This window comes from Dermacentor albipictus, chromosome 2 (assembly GCF_038994185.2).
Source record: "Dermacentor albipictus isolate Rhodes 1998 colony chromosome 2, USDA_Dalb.pri_finalv2, whole genome shotgun sequence".
NCBI lineage: Eukaryota > Metazoa > Arthropoda > Arachnida > Ixodida > Ixodidae > Dermacentor > Dermacentor albipictus.
Window position 1 is genome coordinate 89359488 of NC_091822.1, and position 25639 is coordinate 89385126.

The 25639-nt window shown below is 46.1% G+C and overlaps 1 protein-coding gene across 1 annotated transcript in view; it reads left to right on the forward strand.

The window, feature by feature from the left end:
* Positions 1–24758, forward strand: part of LOC135900958 (glutathione S-transferase 1-like) — a 39358-nt gene extending 14600 nt beyond the window's left edge. Inside the window, exons 4-5 of the mRNA XM_065430587.1 lie at positions 13077–13247; positions 24597–24758. Of these exons, the coding sequence (XP_065286659.1) occupies positions 13077–13247; positions 24597–24734 (309 nt within the window). The 3' untranslated portion in view covers positions 24735–24758. The remainder of the gene's footprint in view (positions 1–13076; positions 13248–24596) is intronic.
* Positions 24759–25639: the final 881 nt, after the last annotated feature.

A 25639-nucleotide genomic window follows, 5' to 3' on the forward strand; every position in this document is an offset into this window, starting at 1 on the left:
TTTCCATAAATAGAACCAATTTCCTTCAATTTTTATGAAGTGAAACGTTTTAAAAATATATTTAACACAGAGACTTTCTGGAAACTTTGACATGTAACAAGACAGCATACCTATGTGGTCAATTTAAAGTTTCCCGATCTTTTTCCAAGCCTTTCCTGGCTGTTTTCATGAAAATTTTCTGGCAATCTATGACGCCTGCAGCTTAAGTGCAATAAAAAATACTATGGTTTAATGCTTGCCAAGTAGTGCCAGTCCATAATATTTAGATAAAACTAATAACACGTCAGTCACTTAACATGTAGTATTAGATGCAACTGACTTGAATCCCTTGTTTAATAAAGCTGACAAGGGCTTCGGCAAGTTCGTAATTGATGGCCACACGAGTACAGCACGGAAGACACAGAGACACGCGTAAAACAAATGCAACAATGTAAGGGAAAACTATGCAATAAGTTATTTTTACGGTTCAATAGTAGTTTTCTATATAATTTGCTCTCACCACTTATGCCTCTAGTTAACTTTGTTTACCTATGACTAAAGACTACATGGCAATATTAATCAGTACCATTATGACGTTTCGTTATATTACAGTATGATAAGCAGTTAGACAACCATAATGGTCGCCGGTGTTAGCAACGGTACGTTTCGTTTCAAGACAGGTTCATGTGACACACAGTGTACTCATAAAAATGAAAGAAATGTGAGAATCCCAAACGATTCCTATAATAATAATTGTTGAAACATGAAGCGGTATGAGCCTTCGAATAGAAGATGAAGAAGCGCGGGAACCGGGGGGACAGAAGAAGAGAAGAGAGAAGTGAGAAATAAATGTAGACGAGATGGACGCCAGTTCCACAGCAACGCTTTAAGTCTACTGTGTCCTTTAACTAGGAACGCTACAATATTTTGGCGCAGCCGACAACTGACTACAACATGTGGGTGACATTTTTCCTCGAGGAGACCTCCGCAGAGAAGATCATCTTTTCGAGATACCAAGCTCAAGACGAACCAGCGGTGGAACTACCTCGCGAACTCAACTCGGCAGACCTCGTGAACCTGGTTTTAGAGAAGGCTTCCATAGACATTGCTGAACTACGTCGGAAGGGTGCGGTGAAAGTGAACTTGCGTCTGGCGATCTTCGACGAATTAGTTCTTGAACCCATGCGTCGAAAGGACACTGCATCACGGTCTTCGACAGAAGAGGTGAGCCTCGTTTTGAAAGCTCTTCAGCTACAACAAGAACAGATGGCGCAACAAAACCAACTGGTGACGTCACTTATAAGCTCTCTAAACGCTGAGAAGCCGGCGACTAAATTTGTCGAACCCGATACTTTCGACGGCAAGTCTTCAAGCCCAGAAAGTTGGCTTGAATTCTATGAATATGCCGCTGGGAAGAACAAATGGCACTCTAATGAGGACAAAATTACCAACATGCGTAGTTATTTAAGAGGTGTTGCACGTAAGTGGTACGATCTGCACATTATTGAAGATGTTGGCAACTCTTGGTACCAGTGGAAGGAAAAATTCTTGAAGACATTCCGAAGCAACCCAGTGCAAAGATGGGACGCCGCGCTCAATTTCAAATTCACGCAGGGCTCCCCCGTCGAGTATTTCTTTGAAAAACGCCGCCTTTTAAAGCTGGCCGAGCCTATGCTTCCTCCTTCTGCCATAGTAGCTCTAATAATGCACGGATTGCCCGCGGAAGTCCTGAAGATAGCGCAAGCACGATCACCTAAAACTATAGACGGGCTCTTGGAGTGCCTTCACGACATACCATCTACTTCAGACGAAAATATAACCGCTGGCTCAAGCAGTCGCTTCAGACGGACCAGCGCGGATTGGTCAAGCCGTAATCCGCGAGAACCGAGCCGCCTTGCAGGCAGTACAGAAAGTTTGGGTTGGCGTGCTCCCAGAGGTCGAGTGAATAACGTCGACAACGACCCTGTCCCCATACTTTCAGACGCTCAAGAGTCTCCGACAACAAAAAACTAATAAACAAGGGTGATCAGTCCGACCCGATGACCACAACTGAGACTGTTTATTTAACTTGCTCTAGCTTACTTCACATTCCTGTCAAAGTGGGAAATAGACATATGATGGCTTTGGTTGACAGCGGTGCTTCTGTGTCTATAATAAATGCCAAGCTGGTAGATTCAAGTCACCTGCATAGTGGAAGAGTACTACGGGTGCAAGGGTACGATGGAAAAGTGACAATGCATAATCAGTGGGCCTCAGTAAACATCGAGTTCCAAGGTCATGAAATAGAGAGTGACGTACTGGTGATAACGGGGGTGACGTACGACTTTCTGCTATCCAGACCAGACATAAAGAAACTAAAAATCAACGTATATTGGGACGATGCAGTTTTAGTGGAAGGACTATCAAGGGAAGAGACACAGCAAGATAGAAAAGATAACCTGCGAATTGTCAAGTGCGCGGAAGATATTGCAGCGACCTACCCTGAACTGGTATGCGTAGGAAGCTATCCACAAGAGATGAAGTCGCACAAGGTGCCTTTCGAACTAACTGACAAGACCGTCATCCGAAAATCACCTTATAACATGTCACGAGAACGTAAGATATGGTTGAAGAAAGAATTGCAGGAGATGCTAGACGCCGATATAATCCGGCCTTCGGTGTCACCCTTCGCTTCTCCCATAACTATTGCGCCGAAGGAAGATGGAACTTTCCGACTGTGCACAGATTACAGGGTTCTCAATCGCCAAACAGACCTTATACCATTTCCCATGCCGAAGATAGACACGATTATAGATGAGACAGGTGGTTGCCGGATTTTTTCACGCATTGACTTGTGCAAAGGTTTCTGGCAGATCCCGCTAACCGAAGAAACAAAAATGTACACTGCTTTTATCACGCCCTTTGATCTGTACGAGTATAACCGGCTTCCTTTCGGCTGGAAAAACTCGCCAGCATGGTTCCAGAAGATTATGAACGAAGTCCTGAAGCCTTTTCTGGGTGTCTTTTGTAACGTGTACATAGACGATATTATCGTCTTCTCCAAAACAGAGGCTGAACATCAGGAACACCTTTCTCAGGTATTAAATGCCTTGAGCTTGGCACAACTCAAGGTTAATTTCAAGAAAAGTGCATTCTTTCAAAGAAAAGTTGTGTTTCTTGGAAGAGTATTTGATGGGACTACCAAAAGCACGAAACAAGAGTCCGTCGAGAGAATATCCCAACTGGTTAAACCGTATGACGTCCACTCATTGCGTGTATTTTTGGGATTAGCAGGACATTTCAGACCTTTCATAAAAGACTTTGCTATAAAAACAAGATGCCTCACGCGCCTAACGCAGAAAGAAGTTCCATTTGAGTGGGATGAGGAATGTGAGAGAGTCTACCGTGATCTGGTGCACAGAATCTCTGCTGACCCTATTCTACGCATACCAGATTTCACTTTACCCTTTGAACTGAATACCGACGCCTCACATTATGGAACAGGTGCAGTCTTGTACCAGAAATGTCCAGAAGCATCCGGCCGAGAAAAGCGACATGTAGTAGGCTACTACAGCTACACCCTCAAGCCACCTGAAGTCAACTACACCACTACTGAAAAGGAAGCTCTTGCTGTCCTTAAAGCAATTCAGTACTTCCGTACGTACCTAGAAGGTGCGAAGTTTACTTTGTTCACGGATCACCAGGCACTCACTCATCTCTTGAATATGACCCAACCTAAGGGACGTATCGCCAGATGGGTGAACTACTTGCAGCAGTTTGATTTCACCATCTCCCACAGACCTGGACCCCTTTTGACTGACGCAGATGCATTGTCTCGACTGATGATACAGGCCAATAAAGAACAATCGGAAGAAATCAATGAAGTAAAATTGTGGGAAGGCACTGAACAATTAATTTTTATGGCAGGTCGCTATCAAGTCCCGCCAACGCTGGTTCCCAAGGTGCTTTATTTGTACCACGATAGCCCAGAATCTGGAGGACACGACGGATTTTGGCGCACATACAACAAGCTAGTCAAGAGATTTATGTGGCCTCACATGAAAGAAGACGTCAATCAATACGTTCGTTCATGCCACATTTGTCAAGTCAACAAAGTGAAATACAAGCAGCCTACAGACGCCATGATAATACCTTGCCACTCGAACGTGCCTTTTGAAGTTATACACCTGGATTTTGCCGAGCTAAATAAGAAACGAGAAGGAGTCCGAAAAACGCAAGCTTTTCTTCTGGCCATAGATGAGTGCACCAGGATGGTCGCGGCACGGGCAGGAAAAGAAGATGCGAATAGTGTCATCGCCCTCCTCAAACGGGATATGTTTAGGACAACCAGAAAGATCGTATGTGACAACGGACCAGCGTTCAAGAGTGAAAAATTAGCAAGATGGGCTCGAGACCACAATATATCAATCAAATTCTGTGCACCATACCATCCCGCGGCGAATGGGCTTGCAGAGCGTGCTATACGAGATGTGAAGCAATACATCAGGATGTACGATAGTTTCCCTGGTGGATGGAAATGCTCTTTAGAAGCAGCTGTAAGACATCACAATCGCTCCTACACCAGTGGCTTGGGATGCAGCCCGCAGTTCGCTTCTTCAGGAGAGACCCCTATTCTTCAAGCGGACCTTGAACTGGGGCTGTTAGACAATCTCAAGATCGTCGAGGAAAGGAAACAAAAATCACAGGAGGAGAGGTACCGTAAACGAATGAAAAAAAATTTTGACAAGAGACATTGCTCAGCTATCCCAGACATTCAAGTCACCGACCTCATCCTAGTTAGGAAAGGAGTAAGAGAATCCAGTGCCAAATTTTATGGTCCTTACTCTGTGACAAAGACAGCCACTCAGAAAGGAATATTGAAGACTGTGTGGTACATTGGTGAACGGGGCTCAGTTGAATGTGCTTCGATTGGAAACGTTTTCAAGTATTACCCCAGGAGGGGTTAGCAGAAGAAACCTGGAAGGGTGAAGCGGTATGAGCCTTCGAATAGAAGATGAAGAAGCGCGGGAACCGGGGGGACAGAAGAAGAGAAGAGAGAAGTGAGAAATAAATGTAGACGAGATGGACGCCAGTTCCACAGCAACGCTTTAAGTCTACTGTGTCCTTTAACTAGGAACGCTACAAAACAAAGATACCCTGCTGGACTGTGCACATTTTTCAGGTGTTAATGCAATGTGCCCGTGCCGATCGAACATGCTCAGCATACTGACTGCAGTTTTGAACAATCACGTTAACATTTGCAATTTATTTCCGCTTAGAACAGTCTGCATTGTCTCTTTTCTCATACTTCGAGATGAATACATTTGCCACACTTTCAGTAGAATGCGCATGAATGGGGACGTACTGATCAGGTCACTTATCAACTAAAAGATGTTACGATCTCTTAGGTGTGTTAATAAGGGTAGAACAAATGCAATGTCCACTGAATTATTTGAATAATCTGTGCGTTATCTACTAAGAAAAGACCACCAAATTGATAATCTGGCTCTTTTTTCTTTTGTACAGCGCATATAGTATGCAGTCTGTCCAAGACGACGGCACTACATGCAACAGTAATGAAAACCGGAACACTTATTGCGCACGACAAGGGCTTCATACCGTGCACGACTGGCACAATGCAAATCTGCGCCAGCAGCTGCCTAGAGATTAAGAGCACGTAAACTGCATAACCCCGAAGCATCGAAAGGCGCTTAACGCTTTTTATATAGCTCGAAAGATAACTTCTGCTGCTAAACTGTTTAAGAAAGAGACAAAAAACAAATCTTCCAACTACCGTCAAACGCAATGCCTTCAGTCTGAAACGTGTAAAGGTGCTTCCCGGAGCGACTAATTTATTGTGCTCCAATTTTTTCGGCTAAGTTGCGAAGCTGCGAGTGACTGAGCTTATCGCAGGTTTCATGCTCCAAAAGCGTTTGTGGTTGCATATAAATAGATTGGGTGAATCTAGAGATTTTCGCTTGACATTTCTTCAAGTCTCGTGTTTTCCTTGCGGTAACTTCCCAAAATTATTTAGGTTGGTTGCCAGAAACCTTAAAAATACTGCTACCTTAAAAACAATGCGAAAACGGCAGTGCACACACTGCTGTTGCATGCCCCGCAAACACGGCCTTTCATCCGAGTACGTTAGCAGTTATTTAACTATACGTGTCTGTCAGAACATTCTTGATGCTAACACAATTTCGAGATATATACGTAAAGCGTGCCACGAGAATTTCACTACACATGCGGCGCAGCATTCATCGCGGCCGGATCAAGCGCCACGAAATGAGATCTACCACACTGGCTGCCCAACATGGGCACGTTGCAAGTGCTAGGCGGCGCCCTGACTTTCCGACCCCTAGCGCCATCTGACGAATAGTTGCGCGAATGTGGTAGGATTACTCGCGGCGTCAGCAGCCCGCGCTGCGTGTTTGGCGTCCTGTCAAACGGTAGCGATGGCGCGAAACAGCGTGCCGATATTAATTTTAACCGGGTTTCGGGAATTACAAGATCTTCATAGCTTTTTTCGTGAAAAGAATTTAGAGAAAGGAAGTCGTCTATTTGAAGTGGGGCACGTCTACGACGTGAGGGAAGTGTTGAACTCGCACTGATCGGAAGTGACTGCTAGGTTTATTCCGCAAACGAAAAATAATGCACCAGCGAGATGCGTGAAGCTCAGCGTAAGTTACTTCGTTATCTACGGTGTGGACACATGAAATTGTAGGCGAAATCGATTCTTGAAGATCGGCGACAGCAGACAAATCCTAGCGGGGAGCTGCGATTGCCATGCTGGCATCGCAGGGAAGTGCAAGGACGCCGCGGTAGTTTCCCTGTACATGCAGGACGGCAAATACGAATCCAAGACATCTCATCCAAGAACGTGGGGCGTACGAACGACTCGTAAGACCTACCAGGGGTATTCTAACGTTGCTCTCCCCAAACACAAAAAAAAGGGGATGAACTTACCAGTTGTGTTAGACTACGCTGGGAAAATATTTTCGCCCAAGTTACTGGAAGTGCGATACTTTCATGTTGCGATTTTTCAGTGCGTGCAAAGGAGGTTCCAATAAACCACGTTGTCAAAAATTTAGGTGATCTCATCTGCCCCTTCGTTGATATGCTGGGCGCAGAAGGGTGTATGCCAGCTCAGCCGGCTGCAACCCCTTCTCAAATCTCTCAGCAAGCCCTAGCGCTGTTTGAATGGGAGAGGATTGGGAGAGTTCCACAGCTTTACTGCAATACAAAGTGGGAACAAACTACTTTGATGCATATCCTGATACGCACTGCAGGCAGTGGCGTAGCAAAAGGGGGGGGGGGGAGGCCGTGGGCTCCGGGTGCAAGGGGCCAGTGGGGTGGGGGGGGGGGTACCATGTACTTCTGGAGACACACGGAAATTGTTGATATCCTCGCCTTCCTCTAATAAACCCGGGGTAGAGGGGGGGGGGGGGACAGAAGTCCTATGGGCCCCGGGTGCCAGACGACCTAGCTACGCCACTGACTGTAGGTGTACCATTGCTGCCATCATTGCTGTAAAAGCAAAGAATTCAGCGTTATAACGCACTTGGCATAACGCCGGAACATAAAACAGCTTATGCCGTCGGACGAGCGCTATCCAGTGTTGACGCCGTTCTGCTTCATACGGTCGGCTTGGAAACCTGTAAAACTTTGTTCCTCGTGAGTTGGTGTACGTGCTGTTACAGCCCACTACTCAACAGCTCGGGTTGCACTTCGGCATTGCTCAGAAAAGGCAACAGCTACGCGCGAAACAGTGCACATACAGGCTTTCCGAACGCAAGCGGGCCGGTCGTATCCTGCCGGTTCCGCGCTCGCCGCCGCGAGGGGCGCCCTAGTAGGCGCGGGAACTACGTTCGCAACCTGCCTATACACAATCCGCTTAGTGGTAGCTCAATATCAAGTTAAAACATGGTGTAGCTTTCTTCTTTACGCACCTAAACTATTATGCGAAAATCAACAAGCCCGAGTGATCGCTCGCCGTAAAACATTCCGTATAGTAGAAGCGAGAAGAAGAGCGCGTTATGAAACCATGTCAACGACAAACCGACACTATACCCGAGTCGCCTGCGCTACATGCAGCCGCTTCGCGCTACGAAATGCGCTCACATAATCATAAGTTATTGACGCAAAACATCTTTGCTAAAGCTTACCGTTCAGTGTAGTTGACGTGTGATGCCACAAAGATGACACGCATACACAGACACCAACGTTCAGGCGGACACCGCACAGCGGTACAACCGTTTACGTGCTGGGCGCACTCGTTGAGATGGCGCCCCGCCGCGCATGCGCAAGATCTCCGAACATGCGCAGGAGCTCCGCGCGCGAGGACGCGCGCGCGAGGAGGAGTGTGAGCGCCTTTCCTCCTTCATTTTTTTTTCGCTCTCTCTCTGCGCGCCATTCGCGCCGGAACGGGTGGCTTATTCATCTTTTTTCGTGGACGAAGGAAATGCGCTGGCAGGTTCTGTGACAAACGCTGCGGGCTATCGTATGAGACTGGAACGCTAACTTGAATGCGCTGTTTGTAAAAGCCATTACAGGGCCCTTCAAACGTTTCAGACGCATTATTGCCAGCGTCGATTAGTAATACAGCGTACTTGTAGCATATCTTCAAGCGTACCACCAAATGTGATGCCCGCACGTATGTTAGTGCTAATTTTCTGTTCCGGTGATAGGTCAAAGCAATCAGTACAGCATTGAGGTACTCATATGCGTGGCTGCCCAGGCATACCGCCGGCGAAATACTGGGTGGGCTCTGATGATTTGGCACCTATTTTAAGTGAATGAGAAACTTTGATGGGTTTATAGTGCATGATATCAGTCAACAAAAAACCGCCCTATGTTAGTGACGCAGCCGAGGTATGAAGAAAATGTGAAAAGTATCCGAGAATCGGACGACACACAACGCGAACACCACATGCGCGACATCGGTTCATCGCACATTCACAAAGTCCGCGTTGTCAGCTACAAACATTACGAGTGTCCTTGCTGTTAGCTCGATGCCTGTTTGGAATCCACTTGTAGCTGAAGCTGGCGTTCATAACCACTATTATAACAATGGGATCGGCGTTTTGCTTTCTTTATTCTACTGCCGCAAAAGTGATGCGACAACTGTGAAGACTATCTTGGGATTGCCGAGACCGACTACGTAGATCATATCATGTGGTCAACAAATGCGGAGGTATACACTATGTGTATACTAATGTCTACAAATAGGCTCTACAGCAATCTCAGCAGTATACAACTTCAGTGGCTTATATCAAACGCAGCTACGTATTATCCACCGGTACCTGCGCTTGGTTACAGCGTACACGGGTTGGGCCCAGATTAACGATGTTTGTCTATTGTTAATCTATAGACATGCAATACCACGACAACTCAGAGGCAGACCAGGTGGTGAATTCACCACCTGGTCTGCCGGCTTTCGCGACTTATTCACCACCTTTGCCACATCATCACCATCTGACCTTCACCAGCTGGTCTCGCGAAGTGTACGTCCGGGAAGCAGCCAGGTTTAGGGCCTTCGGGTGCCTGGAAGACCTTTGTGACTCGGACGTTGCCTGTTTCGCCGCGATCCTCGTTCGGTGCAGCTGCACCGAATAACGGCTAGCAGCCTGCACGGTTTGCCCGCCGCGCCGGGGTTGCACGCGGTGCCGGTCGCGCATGAACCAGTGCCATATCATCGCCTTCGCAGCGGGCGGGGAGTATGGGAACTCGGCATTACATATTATCGACTTTCTTATATAGACATTCAATACACCAGGAGAGAAAAAGAAATAGAAACCTTAGCCGACTATTATGATTAACTGTCTAATATAGAGAGTCTATAGACAGAGTATGGACAAAAATAAATAGAGACTGTATCGGCTTTCGTCTATAGGTAGTCCATATAGAGGGGAAGCAGACAAAAAAGAAACAAAAAGTTTACGGAATTTTTTCTATAGACCGTCTATAGACTGCGCGTAGACAAAAAGAAATAAAAACCTTATTGACTTTCGTCTATAGAAAGTCTATAGACAGAGTATATGGACAAAAATAGACAGAGACATGTACCCACTTTCGTCTATAGGTAGTCCATAGAGGGGAAGTAGACAGAAAAGAAACAAACACCTTATCGACTTTTTTCTATAGACCGTCCATAATCTACGAGTAGACGAAAACAAATAGAAACCTTATCGACTTTCGTCTTTAGAAAGTCTGTAGACAAAGTATGGACAAAAATAGATAGAGACCGTACCCACTTTCGTCTATAGGTAGTCCATAGAGGGGAAGGATACAAAAAAAATGGCTGTGGCTTAGGTAAGGTTAAGCCCAGGATGCGAAGCATACTAGCCTTTATTTTAGTTGTTGAACCACTGTTTAGCCTGGTGAACTGCTGTTGCTTGGCTATATTTGGTTCGGCTAGACGAAGAAACTACTCATGCATTACTTCTTCGCCTTCAAGAGTGGAACGCGACAGCGTTCCCGTCGACCCGCCAAGGGGTGTAAGACAATGGGCTACAGGGCAGCGACTACGCGCCCCGCATTGGACGCGGTGAGCGTCGAGCAAAGCAGCGTTCGGCGCGGCAACGAAATGTGCGCCTGAGCAAGAGACGCACGCCTTAGAAACAGCTCGTTTCTAAGGCAACACCGCATTCACTAGAGGCGCTTTTGTACCGCTTTGAAGCATCGTACTCGTGGCTCAGTGGTAGCGTCTCCGTCCCACACTCCGGAGACCCTGGTTCGATTCCCACCCAGCCCGTCTTGCAAGAGTTGAGCCAAAGCCACTTCTCCTCTGTCGTGACGTCACGGTGTCACGTGATTTCATGGCAACACCGCCGCGCCTGAGGAGCTGGGTTGAGCTCTCGTAATATGCTTCGCATAAAAAACACCTTATCGACTTTTTTCTATAGACTGTCTATAGACTGCGAGTAGACAAAAAGAAATAGAAACCTTATCGACTTTCGTCTATAGAAAGTCTATAGACAAAGTATACCCGCCGTGGCTGCTCAGTGGCTATGGTGTTAGGCTGCTGAGCACGAGGTCGCGGGATCGAATCCCGGCCACGGCGGCCGCATTTCGATGGGGGCGAAATGCGAAAACACCGGTGTACTTAGATTTAGGTGCACGTTAAAGAACCCCAGGTGGTCGAAATTTCCGGAATCCTCCACTACGGCGTGCCTCATAATCAGAAAGTGGTTTTGGCACGTAAAACCCCATAATTTAATTTAATTTTATAGACAAAGTATGGACAAAAATAGATAGAGACCGTAATCCACTTTCGTCTATAGGTAGTCCATAGAGGGGAAGGATACAATAAAGAAACAAACTCCTTATCGACTTTTTTCTATAAACTGTCTATAGACTGCGAGTAGACAACAGAAATAGAAACCTTATCGACTTTCGTCTATAGAAAGTCTATAGACAAAGTATGGACAAAAATAGATAGAAGCTGTATCGACTTTCGCCTATAGGTAGTCCATAGAGGGGAAGTAGGCAAAAAAGAGCAAACACCTTATCGACTTTTTTCTATAGACCGTATATAGACTGCGTATAGACAAAAAGAAATAAAAACTTTATCGACTTTCGTCTATAGACAGTCTACAGACTTTGTATCAACAAAAGTCCAAATCTATAGAAAGGAAAGGTCGTCTATAAGAAGTATATAGACTTTCTATAGACAGTCTAAAGTCATTTTTGTAAGGGCAAGCCCCTCACGATGTGTCTACTTTAAATGGGCAGGAAATACGTCAGAAGCACATCCTAAATTTCAAGGTCACCCTACTCCGAAGGACATTAGCCATAAATGATGCAAAGTCGTCTTACTTACGGAATAATACGCAGTGGTTTATACGAGCGCGAGTATCCAACGTTTCTCTCTCGTGGCGCTTACGGCAGCCGGCGCTCTGTTCCCACGCATATATCATAATTTCTTGTAAACAAAGGGAAAGGAGTATTCATTGTTATTGTGACAGCAGTTATATGGTCACCTAATAGTGGTGGTGAAAAAAGAAGCAAAACTGTGATTGCCGAAACCAGCGTTTTATTGGACCAACATGTGCCATCAAAAACATGCTACAATCAGAGAACGACAGCGACGAACACAGTCGGCGATCGTCGAAAATCTGCACTGCGGGTTAAGCACGTCTGCTCTCATAGATGAGTCATCGAAATTTCCATAGTAATTGCTGGTGCCCGCGTGTCTTCAAGAAAGTACTATACAATTCGCGTCGCGCATACATGAAATCACATTGCACAAGGTTTGGTGACACAGACAGCGTATAGAACCAGAGGTAACATTCGAGAAACCCGATGCATGCCGGTGCGGCCTGCGCTGAGCGATAGCCTCTGTTAGATGCTGAAACGCGGTCACCCGATACAGACAAACACGGACGAGTGTCAATATCGATGCTCCAAGCGCAATTTTGCCGTCGCCGTCATCGCGATGTTGCGTATGAAGTACAAGTGCGATAACTCTGCCGCCGCACGTGGTATGCTGTATGCGAGTGAAAGCATGCGAGGGTTGCCGCCAACCGCGGCTCAATCTGGCTAGCGCGAACGAAGAAAACAGAAAGCAAACGTGCCGTTTCCCTTCGTACGAAAGGCCATGGGGGATGAGAGGTAGGGAGAAGGGAGCGGCCTTCTGGCAAGGGTAGCACATGCACGGTTCGCGACTACGCGCAAGAGGAAGTGGTGAGTGCTGTTCAATCTCGCGATCCATTTATGATGGGAAGCGGGAAGGCACAGTGAAGAAGAGGCGTGGGGGCATGGTTGCGCGCGCCGTATTTTGAGACTGATCTGCAGATGGGTGATACCTTTGTGCGCGATGTGTGCTCGCCACTCCTGCGTTGCAGCAGTAGAGCGAACGAAGATCACTTCGCTTGCTGCTGCTACCACGTTGCTCACGCCAGCGTTCTGACAGCGAGTGTGCGCGCTCCTTCAATGTGATCTGTTCATGTTTGCTCGCGCGCTGACACGACATGCTCGCTAATTCAGTTAGTAAGTGATCGTATCCGACTTTATATGACCGATAAAACTACTTTCTTACTTCTTATAGCTGTGCACTAATTTCATCTCGCAATCGATGCTTCGCTTTGCGGGTGAAACTGCGACTTTTTTTCGTGCAGCGTCCTTTGATCAGTCGGAAGACCAAGCCGACGACCGAAGAGATTGCGGCATTGGAAGAGAATATCGTCAGAGGGCTAGAACACCTGATCGGTGACGGCAAGTTCGCGGCTGGCGACAACTTCACCGTCGCCGACATGGCATTGACCGGACGCCTCCCTGTGGCACTCGAGGTAATGCTTCGTCGTGTCTGAAGCATCGCAATTGCAATGTCGAACTTGCTGGTACACATAGTCGGCGAGGAGGAGGAGGAGGAGGAGGAGGAGGAAAAACTTTAATCTGGTCCTGTACAAGGTGTTGCCACCTGCCTGGCTAGTTCCATGTTGGGACCTGGAGGTCAAGCCTCCTAGCCCTATCACGGGCGTACTGGACAGCCAGGACTTGAGGGATATGATCAGGAGATCTGATCATTCCTAAAAACCGATTCCGGGAAATGCCAGGGCCGAGCGACCCACACTCCCAGAGCAGATGTTCAAGCGTGCATATCTCCTTTTTGCATGCTTTGCATATAATATTCATGTCTGCAATGTTATACCATTTCTTTATTTGTGCAGGTGAATAATAAGACTCTGTCTGTAATTGTCTAAGTGTAACTGCTTGTGCTCTGTTTAGCCTATAGTGAGGGGGTGGAAACTCCCTCCTTCCCATGTAGTAATGTTTTGTAATTTCATTGTATGTAATGAGCGTATCTCTATGTAAGTTCTCCAATCCAGCAGAATCAAAACCATATGTAAAAGCGGCCCGGTCTGTAAGGTCGCGGGCGACGCTGTTGGCCGATTCATTTGGATTGACGGGAATGCCATCAAGTGAACCAAGGTGCGCCGGGAACCAATAAATGTAACGTGTAACATTTGTTTGCCTTTTGTTAATTATTCTCGCAGCCTGCGGGGCAATCTTTCCCCTATTGAAAGCTCTAATAGCCGTTTTCGAGTCGCTATATATTTCGATGAATCTATCGTCTGTTAGTGCCAATGCAATGGCAACTTGTTCAGCGTCTTCAGGTTTGTTAGTGTAGACCGTGGCGCAGTTTGTGCAATTGCCCTGGTGATCCACTACCACCGCCGCGAACTTAGTTAGATCTTTGTAGGCAGCCGAATCGACAAAGCAGGCTCCTCTGCCCCCTTTATCCATTTTCTCGATTAACGCCCTGGCTCGTGCGACTCTCCTGTTGATATTATGTTTTGTGTGCATATTCCTGGGTAGAGGTGCGACAATTATGTTGTCTGCGAATTCTTGATTAAGTTTAACGTACTGTGCTGAATCCGTAATGGGGTTGATCATGATCTTGTCCAGGATTGATCTTCCCGTGCTGGTTGTAGATAGTCTCGCTATTTGTGATGTTTCTTGAGCCTCCGCGATCTCCATGGTCGTGTTGTGTATTCCTAATTTGAGCAGTTTTGCAGTGCTGGTTCGAATTGGGAGCCCCAATGCGCTTTTAACAACCTTCTTGATCACTGCGTCAAGCTTTTTGAGTTGAGACTGCGTCCAATTGTACATGGCAGCGGCGTATGATATATGACAGAGTACGAATGAGTTGATTATCCTGATGAGGTTATCTTCTTTCATGCCCTTGTGTCTTCCTGCCAGGCGCCTGATCATCCTGCACGCGTTATCCGTTTTAAGGGTGATTTTCTTCACCTCGGTATGGTTTCCACCGTTTGCATCAATGAAAAAGCCTAGTACCCTGATCACGTTGACTCTGGGTATATTGGCACCATTTTCTGTATGTAGGTGTATATTGCTTTCCGCTAGAGGTTTCCAGCCCTTAGGCCTGCCCCCCTTTTCACGTCTATAAAGTAGTAACTCCGATTTGTGGGGGGAGCACCTGAGTCCAGTGGGCCTCAGGTATTCTTCCACCGTCTTGATCGCTTCAGTCAGTGCGTCCTGTATCTGCCCTTCACTGCCACCAGCACACCGTACAGTGAGATCATCAGCATATATGGTATGGTCAATGCCGTTAATCTTGCCCAGCTTTCTGGACAGACCAATCATGCACAGGTTGAAAAGGACGGGAGAGATCACCGATCCTTGGGGGGTTCCTCGATCTCCGAGCTGAACCACTTCCGAGTTTGTGTCTCCGACCTTTATCTTCGCCGTGCGTGCTTCGAGAAAGGATTTGATGTATTTAAACATCCTCAACCCGAGTCCAACGTCTTCTATCGTTCTGAGGATGTACTCATGATTGATTCTGTCGAACGCTTTTTCCAAGTCTAATCCCAATATGGCCTTAGTATTTCTAGAGTATCCGTCGAGTATGTGGTGTTTAATTTGCTTCATGGCATCCTGCGTGGAAAGTGCAGACCTAAAACCCAGCATGTTGTGAGTGTATATATTATTGTCTTCTTAGTGGTCTTTTAGCCTGTTAAGGATTGCGTGTTCAGCGACCTTCCCCACGCATGATGTAAGTGATATTGGCCTTAAGTTGTCCAAGCTTGGAGGTTTACCCGGTTTGGGTATTAGTATAACCTGTGAAGTTTTCCATTCTTCTGGGACTTCGCCTGAGATCCATGCTTCATTAATGAAGTCTGTCAGCGATTCAATGGACGGCTCATCGAGATTTCTAAGTGATCTGTTTGTTACACCATCAGGACCGGGGGCTGAATTTCGATTTAGTTCACTTAACACCCTCCGGATTTCGGATATGGTGAAGGGTTGGTCGAGTTCCGGTTGAGCGGCTCCCCTGTATTCTGATGGAAGTGGCTGGTCCTGCTCATTTCTAACTGGTAGGTATTTGTCAATTAGTTGTTTGGTAACTGTTTCGATGGGCTGATCACTAAGGGCTACGTGTATGGCTCGGGCAAGGCTGTGTCTTTGGCTGGCTTTAGTGCCTTTCTCATCCAGCAGATGCTTGATCAATTTCCACGCCTTGCCGTTCCTGATTTGCCCATCGATTGACTCACAAAACTCGTCCCACTGTTGCTGGCAGAGGGTGTTACAGTATTGTTCGATTTGTTTGTTAAGTTCTGCGATTCTTTTTCTGAGCCTACGATTTAGCCTTTGTGCCCGCCACCTTCGGGTTATGGCTTCCTTGGCTTCTATTAAGTGGGCAAGTTTCGAGTCCATTGCCTCTACATTAGTATCTGTAACAATTCTTTTGGACGCTGTTTTGATGTCCCTTCTGATGCCCTCACACCAGTCTCTGAGAGAGTTTGGTGGTTTCTTTTCCGCTTTGGGCTCTTAATTTACGAAAAAGGTCCCAATCTACGACCTCGAATTCTCGAGTTCGGCCTTTCTCAACTTCCAGTGTGACTTCTATTACGTAATGATCGCTGCCAAAATTCATGTTTGTATTAGTCCATGAAACATGATCTGTGTTCTTAATGAACGTAAGGTCAGGTGTGGTGTCTCTGCAGACAGAATTGCCAAGCCTTGTAGGATGTGTCTTATCCATGACTAAGACCAGGTCTAGCTCATCCGCGTGATTCCACAGATTCCTGCCCTTGGCATTCGTCGTAACGTAGCCCCATAGCTCGTGGGCTGCATTGAAGTCGCCTAATATAATCAGAGGTCTACTTCCAGCTAAATTAGTAGCCTTTTCGAATAATCTCTTGAAGTGTTGTTTCTGGTGTTTCGGATTACTGTAAATGTTGAGTACGAATAAGCTATTGTTCCTTTGATTTTTGTGTGAAGTTGGTACTACAACCTCAACCATGAGGTACTCTAGGTTTTTGTCTATGATGCCTAATTCATGTGGGATGTGTGTAAGCTGCTTATTTACAAGCACGTACAGGCCCCTACCGAACGTTTGACACTCTATGGCTCTGTATCCAGTGAGTGTGACATATCCATATCCTGTCTCTTGAAGTGCGATAATATCCGGTTTAGACTGAAGTGACCTAAGGTATTGCTGGATGATGGAACGTTTGTTATTGTACCCCCCGCAATTCCACTGCCATATTCGAAATTCCCTCTTATTGTGAGCCATATTGCATATTCATCTCCCCCGCCTGGGGAGTTAGTGTAGCTCTGAGGAATGACGACCCGCATTGTTCCCTTACGTCCATTGACATAGTCATCATTTCCAGGGTTTTAATTCTTTCGCCAAAAGCCTTCAGTCCCTCCTTAGGGTCATTCAGTGCCGTCTGTATATGGCCTACATTCATTGTCAACTGTGAGACACTGTCCATAAGCATCTGCATGTTGTCTTTAAAACATGCCAGCGCTTGTTTGACTTCCTCCATATGTGTTTCAGTGTTCTTGAGTTTACTTTCAACAGCCCTACGCTTGGCTGACATTGGGCCTTCACCAGCAGGCGCCGGGACTGGGGCTTCTTTGCGTGTATTAGTGCTATCTTTGTTTTCTGCTTGTTTAGCCTCGCTTAAGAGTTTCCTTATTGCCGTCATCTCTCTAATCATGTTCTGATTCATCTCCCTTAGTTCTGCATTCTCTTTCTTAAGTCTTTCTATTTCACGATCCTTACTTTGCTCTGGGGGTGGGTCACAAAGCATGGCACTTACCGGATCGGTACGCGCGTCGTCGGCCCAGATAAGTCTTGTTTTATTGTTGTCCCGGTGAGGAGGCGTCTTGTCCGCTATGGCCGTTCCCTTGACTTTGTCGGCCCATGTGGATCCGTTGATTCCTTCCCCGGGTTTCGATGCAGCCTGTTGGCTCCGATCTCTTGATCCGGATCGCGTCCTGTATTGGGATCTGGATCTGGGTCGGGATCTGGACACGCTTCTTCCCCTGGAGCGTGAGCGACTGCGGGACCTGGACCTGCCGCGGGACCTTGAGCTTGGCTGCGTGTCGTTATTGTCCTTGTTGACGTTGGTTGCTAGTGCTCTTTCGTTTCTCCGTTTTCTGACCACGTATGGAGTTGTATAGCGCTGCTTACACACTTTGTCCGCAGTTGGGTGTGGGCCACCACACAGTTCACACCTGGGTTGGAACTGATGTTTGTCAGTCGGATTCACTGCACCACAGCCTCGGCATATTCTCTCTTGCGGAGACGGGCACACATCAGCTCTGTGACCGAGCCGACCGCAAGCGTAGCATACGTCGACTTGTTTCTTGTATAGTGAACACCTTACAAGGACCGGGCCATATCTGACGAAATTCGGAACCTTGTGTCCATCAAAGGCGATGATCACCGTACCGGTATTCTTGATTCTTTTAACGGCGAGAGCCAAAGGGTTTCTTGAGTTGACTATGTTCTTCTCCATCTCCGTCGGGCCATCTGCTAAGTCAACGTTCCTTATCACTCCCTTGCACGTGTTGTGAGGTGCAGCCTCATATGCGTTGATCTCGAAGCTGCATCCATTCAGGTTAATTGACCTGATTCTCACATATTTCTCAGCATTCTCTCGTTGCGGCGTACTCGCCACAATTATGTTTTGGTTCACGTTCGGGCATATGATGTCTGATGCAATGTTGTCCGAGCTTAGACCAGCTGCTTCAACGATGGTTTTGCCTATCTTGGTAGAGCCAATCTTGCTAATATTGAGTCCGCCGCGTGGTCGGAGTATGATTTTAAAGTGATCTTTCGGCAAGTATGGCATTCGGGATGCCCTGGCGACCCTGTTCTTGACTCGACTGCCGTTCTCGAATGTTCTAGGCGACGTAGCCATATGAGGCCCAGCTCCGGCTGAATTGCCGCTAACAGCGGATCTGGTAGAAATTCGCCTAGAAACTGCTGCCTGCCATCCGTACTCTTCGGTGCACTTGTCGGGAGGTAGTTCCTCCCCATCCATCATGACTTGCATGCCTGACTCGCCTCCAATTGCCACACTCAGGCAGCACCTGGCCTAGCGCGGCGGCAATGGTGGCTGCTCGAAAAAGTATCTTAAAATGTGAATAGTCGACCCACCGTAGAAATCCTGGTGTCGCCGTAATCCTCTTGATGCTAAGCGTCGATTGATGTAACCGAACCAAGGATACACTCAGACTAATGGGTCGAAACCGATGTTGAAAGCGGGAGCCGATCTTTCTCCATGTTCTTCGATGCTTCTTCTTCTTCCTCTCCACATAGTCGGCTCTTATTTTCGCCTGCCAGACGTTCGCATAGCGAGCGCTTCAAGGACGCAATCTCTGGAGCCCCTGTTGTTATAAAGCTGCCTAATACAGAAATGATTTACATTGGCAACCAACGACTCGAAGTTTGAAAGGACTTTCATGGGCTAGAGATAATCAGTTGTTGCAAATGTAAGTGACGTATTACAGTTTTACGTAATCAGTAGTTTTTTTACAATCCTCAACATATAAAAGAACATTGAGGAATTGAGGCATCAACTCTTCGAGTTTAAAAGTGAGCGGTAAGTATAAATATTACTATCGTCTGTCGTAATCGACATCTAAAAAGGGAAACTGCGTTACACATGTACATTTCTAGGTATCAACGATTACGCATTACATATATGTAATTGCTGCTGCATGCTTTATACATATATATATATACATATACATGTACATATATACATATACATACACAGGTTTTAAGGAACATGCTCATCCATAGTATAGAGATTTCAAGATTTTTTTGGCCTGAAATTTCCTAAAATTTCTGGAGTTCGCTTAATATTTAAAGGACCAAATAACAGTGCGGCTTTTGTATGGATCCATACCGTGTTAGTTCTTTACTGCCGAAACTTGCTGTCAAATTTGTTGACTGTGTGCAGTTCTGAACACTCAAAGTGCATCAAAATGCTAAAAAATTGCAGGTCTGCATACCAACCGTATTCCGAACGAGAAATTGCTCTTGGCATCAAATTTAAATGTTTGGCGTCTATTGCACAACCACCTGTTGAGCCGAATTTTGTTCTGAACTTGTATGTCATCATTCGTCTTCCGAATATACAGTGGTCATGTTCTTGGATTGATTATTCTTCCACAAAAAAAAAAAGAACCAATATTTTCTCTTCTGTGCAAGCGTAGGTTTCCACGGCGTCTGTTGCAGCCGCAGTAGAAGCTTCCTTTGCTGAATGTCATAGAAACACTGAAATTAGTCAAGAATCACGTCGGAAGTAATTGGAATCAAAAATTTATTAGTCGCGCAAGAATTGTAAATTTCGAGAGCATGGATAAGAAGGCCAAAAAATATTTGGAGGTCGAAAACGCGAGAAGTGCAGCATCTCACATGCGAGTCACCCCAAAGCTCTCATGCAACAGCACATGCGTCTTACAGAGCTATATTCTCAGTGTGTTCTTGCAGCGCTGTTTAAGCTGCAGGACTTCTTAGCCCAGAGGAAGGGTGAATTCTTGTCAAGGTGTGTTTATGTTCGCGGCCTCGTCTGCTCAACGTTTGCTTGCCATCCTGGTGGTACTCACTCCACGGTGGCTGGATCTACGTTCGAGATGTCCTGGTGATGTAACCCTAAGTTGCGTTTACAGGAATGCAACAGCGGAGCTTTGATTCTCCAACATGCTTTCTGGGCAGTTCATTGCAACCTCCTTTGAGAGTAGTAAAGGGGAACGCGCTAAGTAAATGTTCGCCGCCACCGCATCGTCTGCTCGGGGCCTATTTGGCATTTACTTGGTACCGTCATCACGCGCCATACTCGAGCGCTCGAGCGGAGTACTAAGTTAATGACGCAATGAACAATTAGGCCTTCATAGCGTTGCACATTGCCAGCGCATCACCAGTGCTAATGCTGCGGCGCCATTTGCGAAATAGAAGTCAAACAACTTTATGGCTCGGCGCCTACTCTGTTGCGCTAGCGGCATCAAAACAGAAATGCTGATTTCAATATTAACGACAAAACACAGCTAATGCATTGGCCACAGCGTGAGATGTAACTGAACCTTGACGGATTTTAAAACTTAGTTCTTGCTGCCAGTGCGGAGAAAACGGATCGAAGCGGGCGGTCTGCGCTGTGTCAGTGCTGTCATGTTGGTAAGTAATGAAGGTTAGGGTGGTCATAGCGCTTACCGGCGGAAACCGTCACAGTAGGGCTAGTTTGTGTCCTGCACTGGCTACACGATGTACCTAGTGTAAGAAGTCGTCATTTTCTTCAACTGGTGTAGAAAATGTTCAGCTCGGCCCACCTGCACACAGCCGTTTTTGATAACATTAGCGTAGCATGAAAACTATGCTCTCTACACCACAGTTTCCACCAGCGTGGGTAGCAAATGACAAACAGGCTGGTATTGCAAACGCATGGCGCCATTTTTTTTCTGAGTGTCAGCGCTGATATGGTGATGGTAGCGAAGGTTGGTAGCAGGGACGGGCAGCGAAGTGCTTTCGTGACCATGTGTCACAGACGGTTACACATTAAGGTGAGTTAATCCTGTCAAAATTCCACATTATCGTAACCATGGTACAGGCAGTTTCAGATTCCGCGCTGTATTATTGTCACGGTGAAGGTAGACTTACCACGGCAAGTTCTGGAACTTGTAGGTAATTACCAACTTCGGAAAAAAACAATGAAGCATACGCGTTCTTTCGCACACACACAAACGAACTCTATAAGTATTCACGGGCCCACGTAATTTACAAAATATGAACTAAACACACATTAAATATGAAGTCTCAGTTTAGGCCCAAGCGTACGTTGATGTAATATCAAAGTTCGCGCGTCACCCTGTTTAGAGGTGGAGTGTGTGAGCACGTCAGGGTCAAGAACGAGACAGGTGGCGAGTATCCGCTAGGACTAAGGACTATTGCTCTGGCCGATGCTCCGCTGGACGCCCTGCAGACATGCACCAGCTTCAGGCGTAGAGCCATAATTTCAGGAGCACCAGGCATAGGCGAGTTTCCTGTCCTATCACCCGACAGGCTGATCCTTCCGCCGCTACTGCCTTCTTCTCTTCGCTTCTCTTCTCACACTGGCGCCCCTCCTCTGTTCTTACCTTGTACCACACACATCTCTGGAGGTTCCTCTTTTTCCTGGTCGGCTTATTCCTGTGTGATTGCGCGATCATACTCATCATAATGATCTAAAGCAATGAAATAGCGCTTTCTGCCTCATGCAAGGGCACATGCGCAGCGAGGGAATGGGAAATCAGGCAAAGTGCAAATTCAGATTATTTTCGTTTCCTTATGCAGAAGACGACGCGCAGTATGTTATGATTGGCTACAGCTCAGTTAGCGAAGTGCAGCACACTATGTAATAGCCTCTGTCCTGCACTACACACGTCTCACAAGCCGCAACAAAGTGCAGATAAAGAAATCGTCCTATACAGTAAGGCCAAGTAAATACTGTGCATGTGTAAAGAAGCTAACATGTCACGTGTCGCTGTAACTTATCATTTACCAAACAAAAAGTAAGCTATTGGGCCCCGGCAATAATCAAACAGTCACGCCCGGAACTATATGCCACTGCGGAAGCATATTACTTGTATATACGCCTCGTGCCTTCGGCAATGCTGCAAGTTACTTGGGAGATAGAATGAGCATTCGGCGACGAGCGCGTCTCTTCAGTTGCCGAAAGCTAGCGACAGGAAAGAACCAAAATGGCTACTTGCTTTGGCAAGGGGGAGGAGTGCAATGAATAAATTCGGTTTAATAAAAGAATGAATGCGCATGAAGGCCTATAGTCTTTGTTGCAATAAATATATTTAGGTAGCGTTTGTAGTTTGCTTGTTTAAGTTTGTAGAAAAGACAGCTCGTGACCCGCACATCTGCAAGGGTAGTACGGATGGGGACACTAATACGCGAACTCAATATATGTCTGCCATCCTGTGCAGTATTACCACATTCTTTGAAACACCTCACTAGAGTGAGATAAAGGTCGAAAATGTACCCGAATATACTTGGAATATCGCTAAAATTGTCGCTACAGCTTGAGCGTAAATTTTAGATTATGTAGGCAATTTTTAATGCTATATCATAAACTAATCTAAGCTACATGTTTCATGTTTTTGCAGGGCACGTGTCGGTTAGGAATAAGAGGGAACTTACTAGCAGTGTGTATTAGGTTTTTACTTGGTAATATACTTGCAACGCATAATAACAGCTGAAATTCAGCGTTTAGCTTTATATTGTGAGTTTACAAATGCAGGACGATCCAAGAGAAAACCAGCATCACGATCGCTCTAGCATGCCAATCCACATAGCTCACATCATCTATGCGTGTATTTGTGTCCTGGCACTATTCAAAGGAGGCGTACATTTTACGACTTGCAATTCGCAGCATGTTAACATGGCGAGGACAATTTCGTGACCTTTATGCAGTTCCAATGCAACGCTTCTGGCAACACTGGTCCTTCATTAAGCCATGTCTTTATGTCTGCTAAAAACCTCGAGAAAACCCATTTATGCCGTAAAACCTATGCTAAACTTTTTTCCCATACAATGAGATTGGTCCGCGCCGTAGGCCACAATCTCGACAGTTGGGTTGTTGTTTGACGCCTGCGTTTTCTCTAACACTTAAGATCAAGAGGAAGCAAAATCTGCTTCCACGATTCCCATTATTATCATCACCGTCATCTGCATTAGCCTATTTTATGTCCACTGCAGGACGATGGCGTCTCTCGGCGGGATCCAATTACCCCTGTCCTGGGCAACCGATTTCAAATTGTGCCGGCGAATTTTCTAATTTCATCAGCCCACCTTGTTTTCAAGGGTCTTCGACTCCGCGTCCGCTCTCTTGGCACCCATTCTGTAACTAATGGTCGATCGGTTATCTAACCAAACGAATATATCGCCTGCCCGACTTCATTTTTTTCCTTTATAGTCAATTACAATATGGGCTATCTCCCTTTGTTCTCTCATCCAAACCACTATCTTCCAGTCTATTTACGTTACGCTAACAGTTTTCTTTCCACCGTTTGTTTTGGGCTCTCCTTAAGTCTTGTTCTCAAGCTTCTTCGTCAACCTTCAAGTTTCCGCCCCATATCTAAGCACCGGTAGAATGCAGTGAATATACATCTTTCTTTTCAAAGAGAGTGGTAAGCTCCCAGTCAGGATTTGACAATGTCTGCCGTATGAATTCCAACCCATTTTTATTCTACTTTAAATTTCCTTCTCATGGTCAGAGTCCCCTGTGAGTTTATCTGTGTTCTTTGGTAAACGTTCTCCTTCACCGGCACTAGAGGTGGTCTGGTGATTCTGAACTCTTGTCTCCTTGCCAGGCATCATTATCTTTGTCTTCTGTAAAACATTCTTCTACCTCACTCTTAAACGTTCTCTGGTAAGGGCCTCAATCACTTGTCGTAACTGATTCCCTGTGTTGCTGAGCAGGACAAAGTTATCTGCAAACAGAAGGTTGTTGAGATATTCGCCGTTGATCGTCACTCCTAAGCCTTTGCAGTTTAATAGCTGCATCGCTTGTATTAAGTGCCTGCTATTGTCCTAGATACTTGCAGCTTGTAGTGGATGAAACGGCAATGCCACCTTGTTTAGCAAGTCAGCCTGCTTTGTCATTTCCGCGCGTAGCTAAAAAAATACACGGGGTTCAGCAGAAACATCACGATGGATTTTCCTGCCTGCAGCTCTTTTACGTCACACATAACTTGCTTTGCCTTTGTCTGGCCGTCTTTTTGATGTACTTGATATTGTTATCAGTGCCTGCGAGCTGTCTTTCTGAACTTTTGCTGCCTATACAGTTGACATGACAAGTTATTTATTGTCTGATTCCTTTACATTTCAGACCAACTTTGTCAACCCTTCGAAGTTTCCCAAGCTGGCAAGCTACTACGACCGTATAAAGCGCGAGCAGCCTTATTTTGAGGAAATTTACAAGCCCGCCATAGACAAGTTCAAGGGGATGTTGGCTGATCTGAAATAGTCTGAGACACGTTAATAAAGTGCGTGGCGGGATGACTGAGTACTGTTGTTCTTGATAAACCATACATACGTTCCAATTTGTTCGTAGCAATCTTTACAAGCTATGTTGGTAAAAAGCGCACTTTCTCAAGTGCTTTTTCTGTATTTGTGCTCTTTCCTTATTAGCATGCTGAATCGGACATACTTAGGCTGCAGGCGAGGCACTGCATGAATGTTGTCGACCACTTTGAAGTCAATGAAACCGTGTGGCGACCTGTTGCTTGAACGAAAGTGAATACCTGGTCATGAGAGAGTTAAGGGGGTGCTAAAATTCCCTTATAAATGTGCATCGCTTGTATTACATAAATATCAAGCGGTAAATATTTATAGAGATTTAAATGAAAGTCAACGAGTCAAAAAACATAGTGAGGAGTAAGGGAGAAAAATTTGTAAGTTGATTGGTATTGTTGACTAGTTGTAGGGAGTTGTAGGGAGTTGTAGTTGACTAGTTGTAGTTGTAGTTGTAATGACTAGTTGTACTGTACTCACATCCTGGCAGAACACTTTGCGAACAGTTGCCACTAGTAACGCCGCGCAGCACATGCTCCCAGATGCTCCTTCGGTCCGCGACGCCTAGTATTTTTTTTTTTTTTTGACGAATGGCAGTGGAATGAACTCAAGAATCTCATGCTGGAAATAGTGCGGCTTCTAGAAAGGAATGGCTTAACCACAAATAGCGAAAGGAATGACATAAAAATTGGAACCAATGATACGTTCCCTAGACGCTGTTCCTTTCTGAAGCAAACTGGTGAACTGCTGTTTAGGCACAGCCACCACTTCTTCACAAATTAGGAACAGGATCTTTTTGGTGGGGCCGATAAGGACCGCATGATGAACAAAGCGCACTGCTGCTTCTGTTATGTGTAT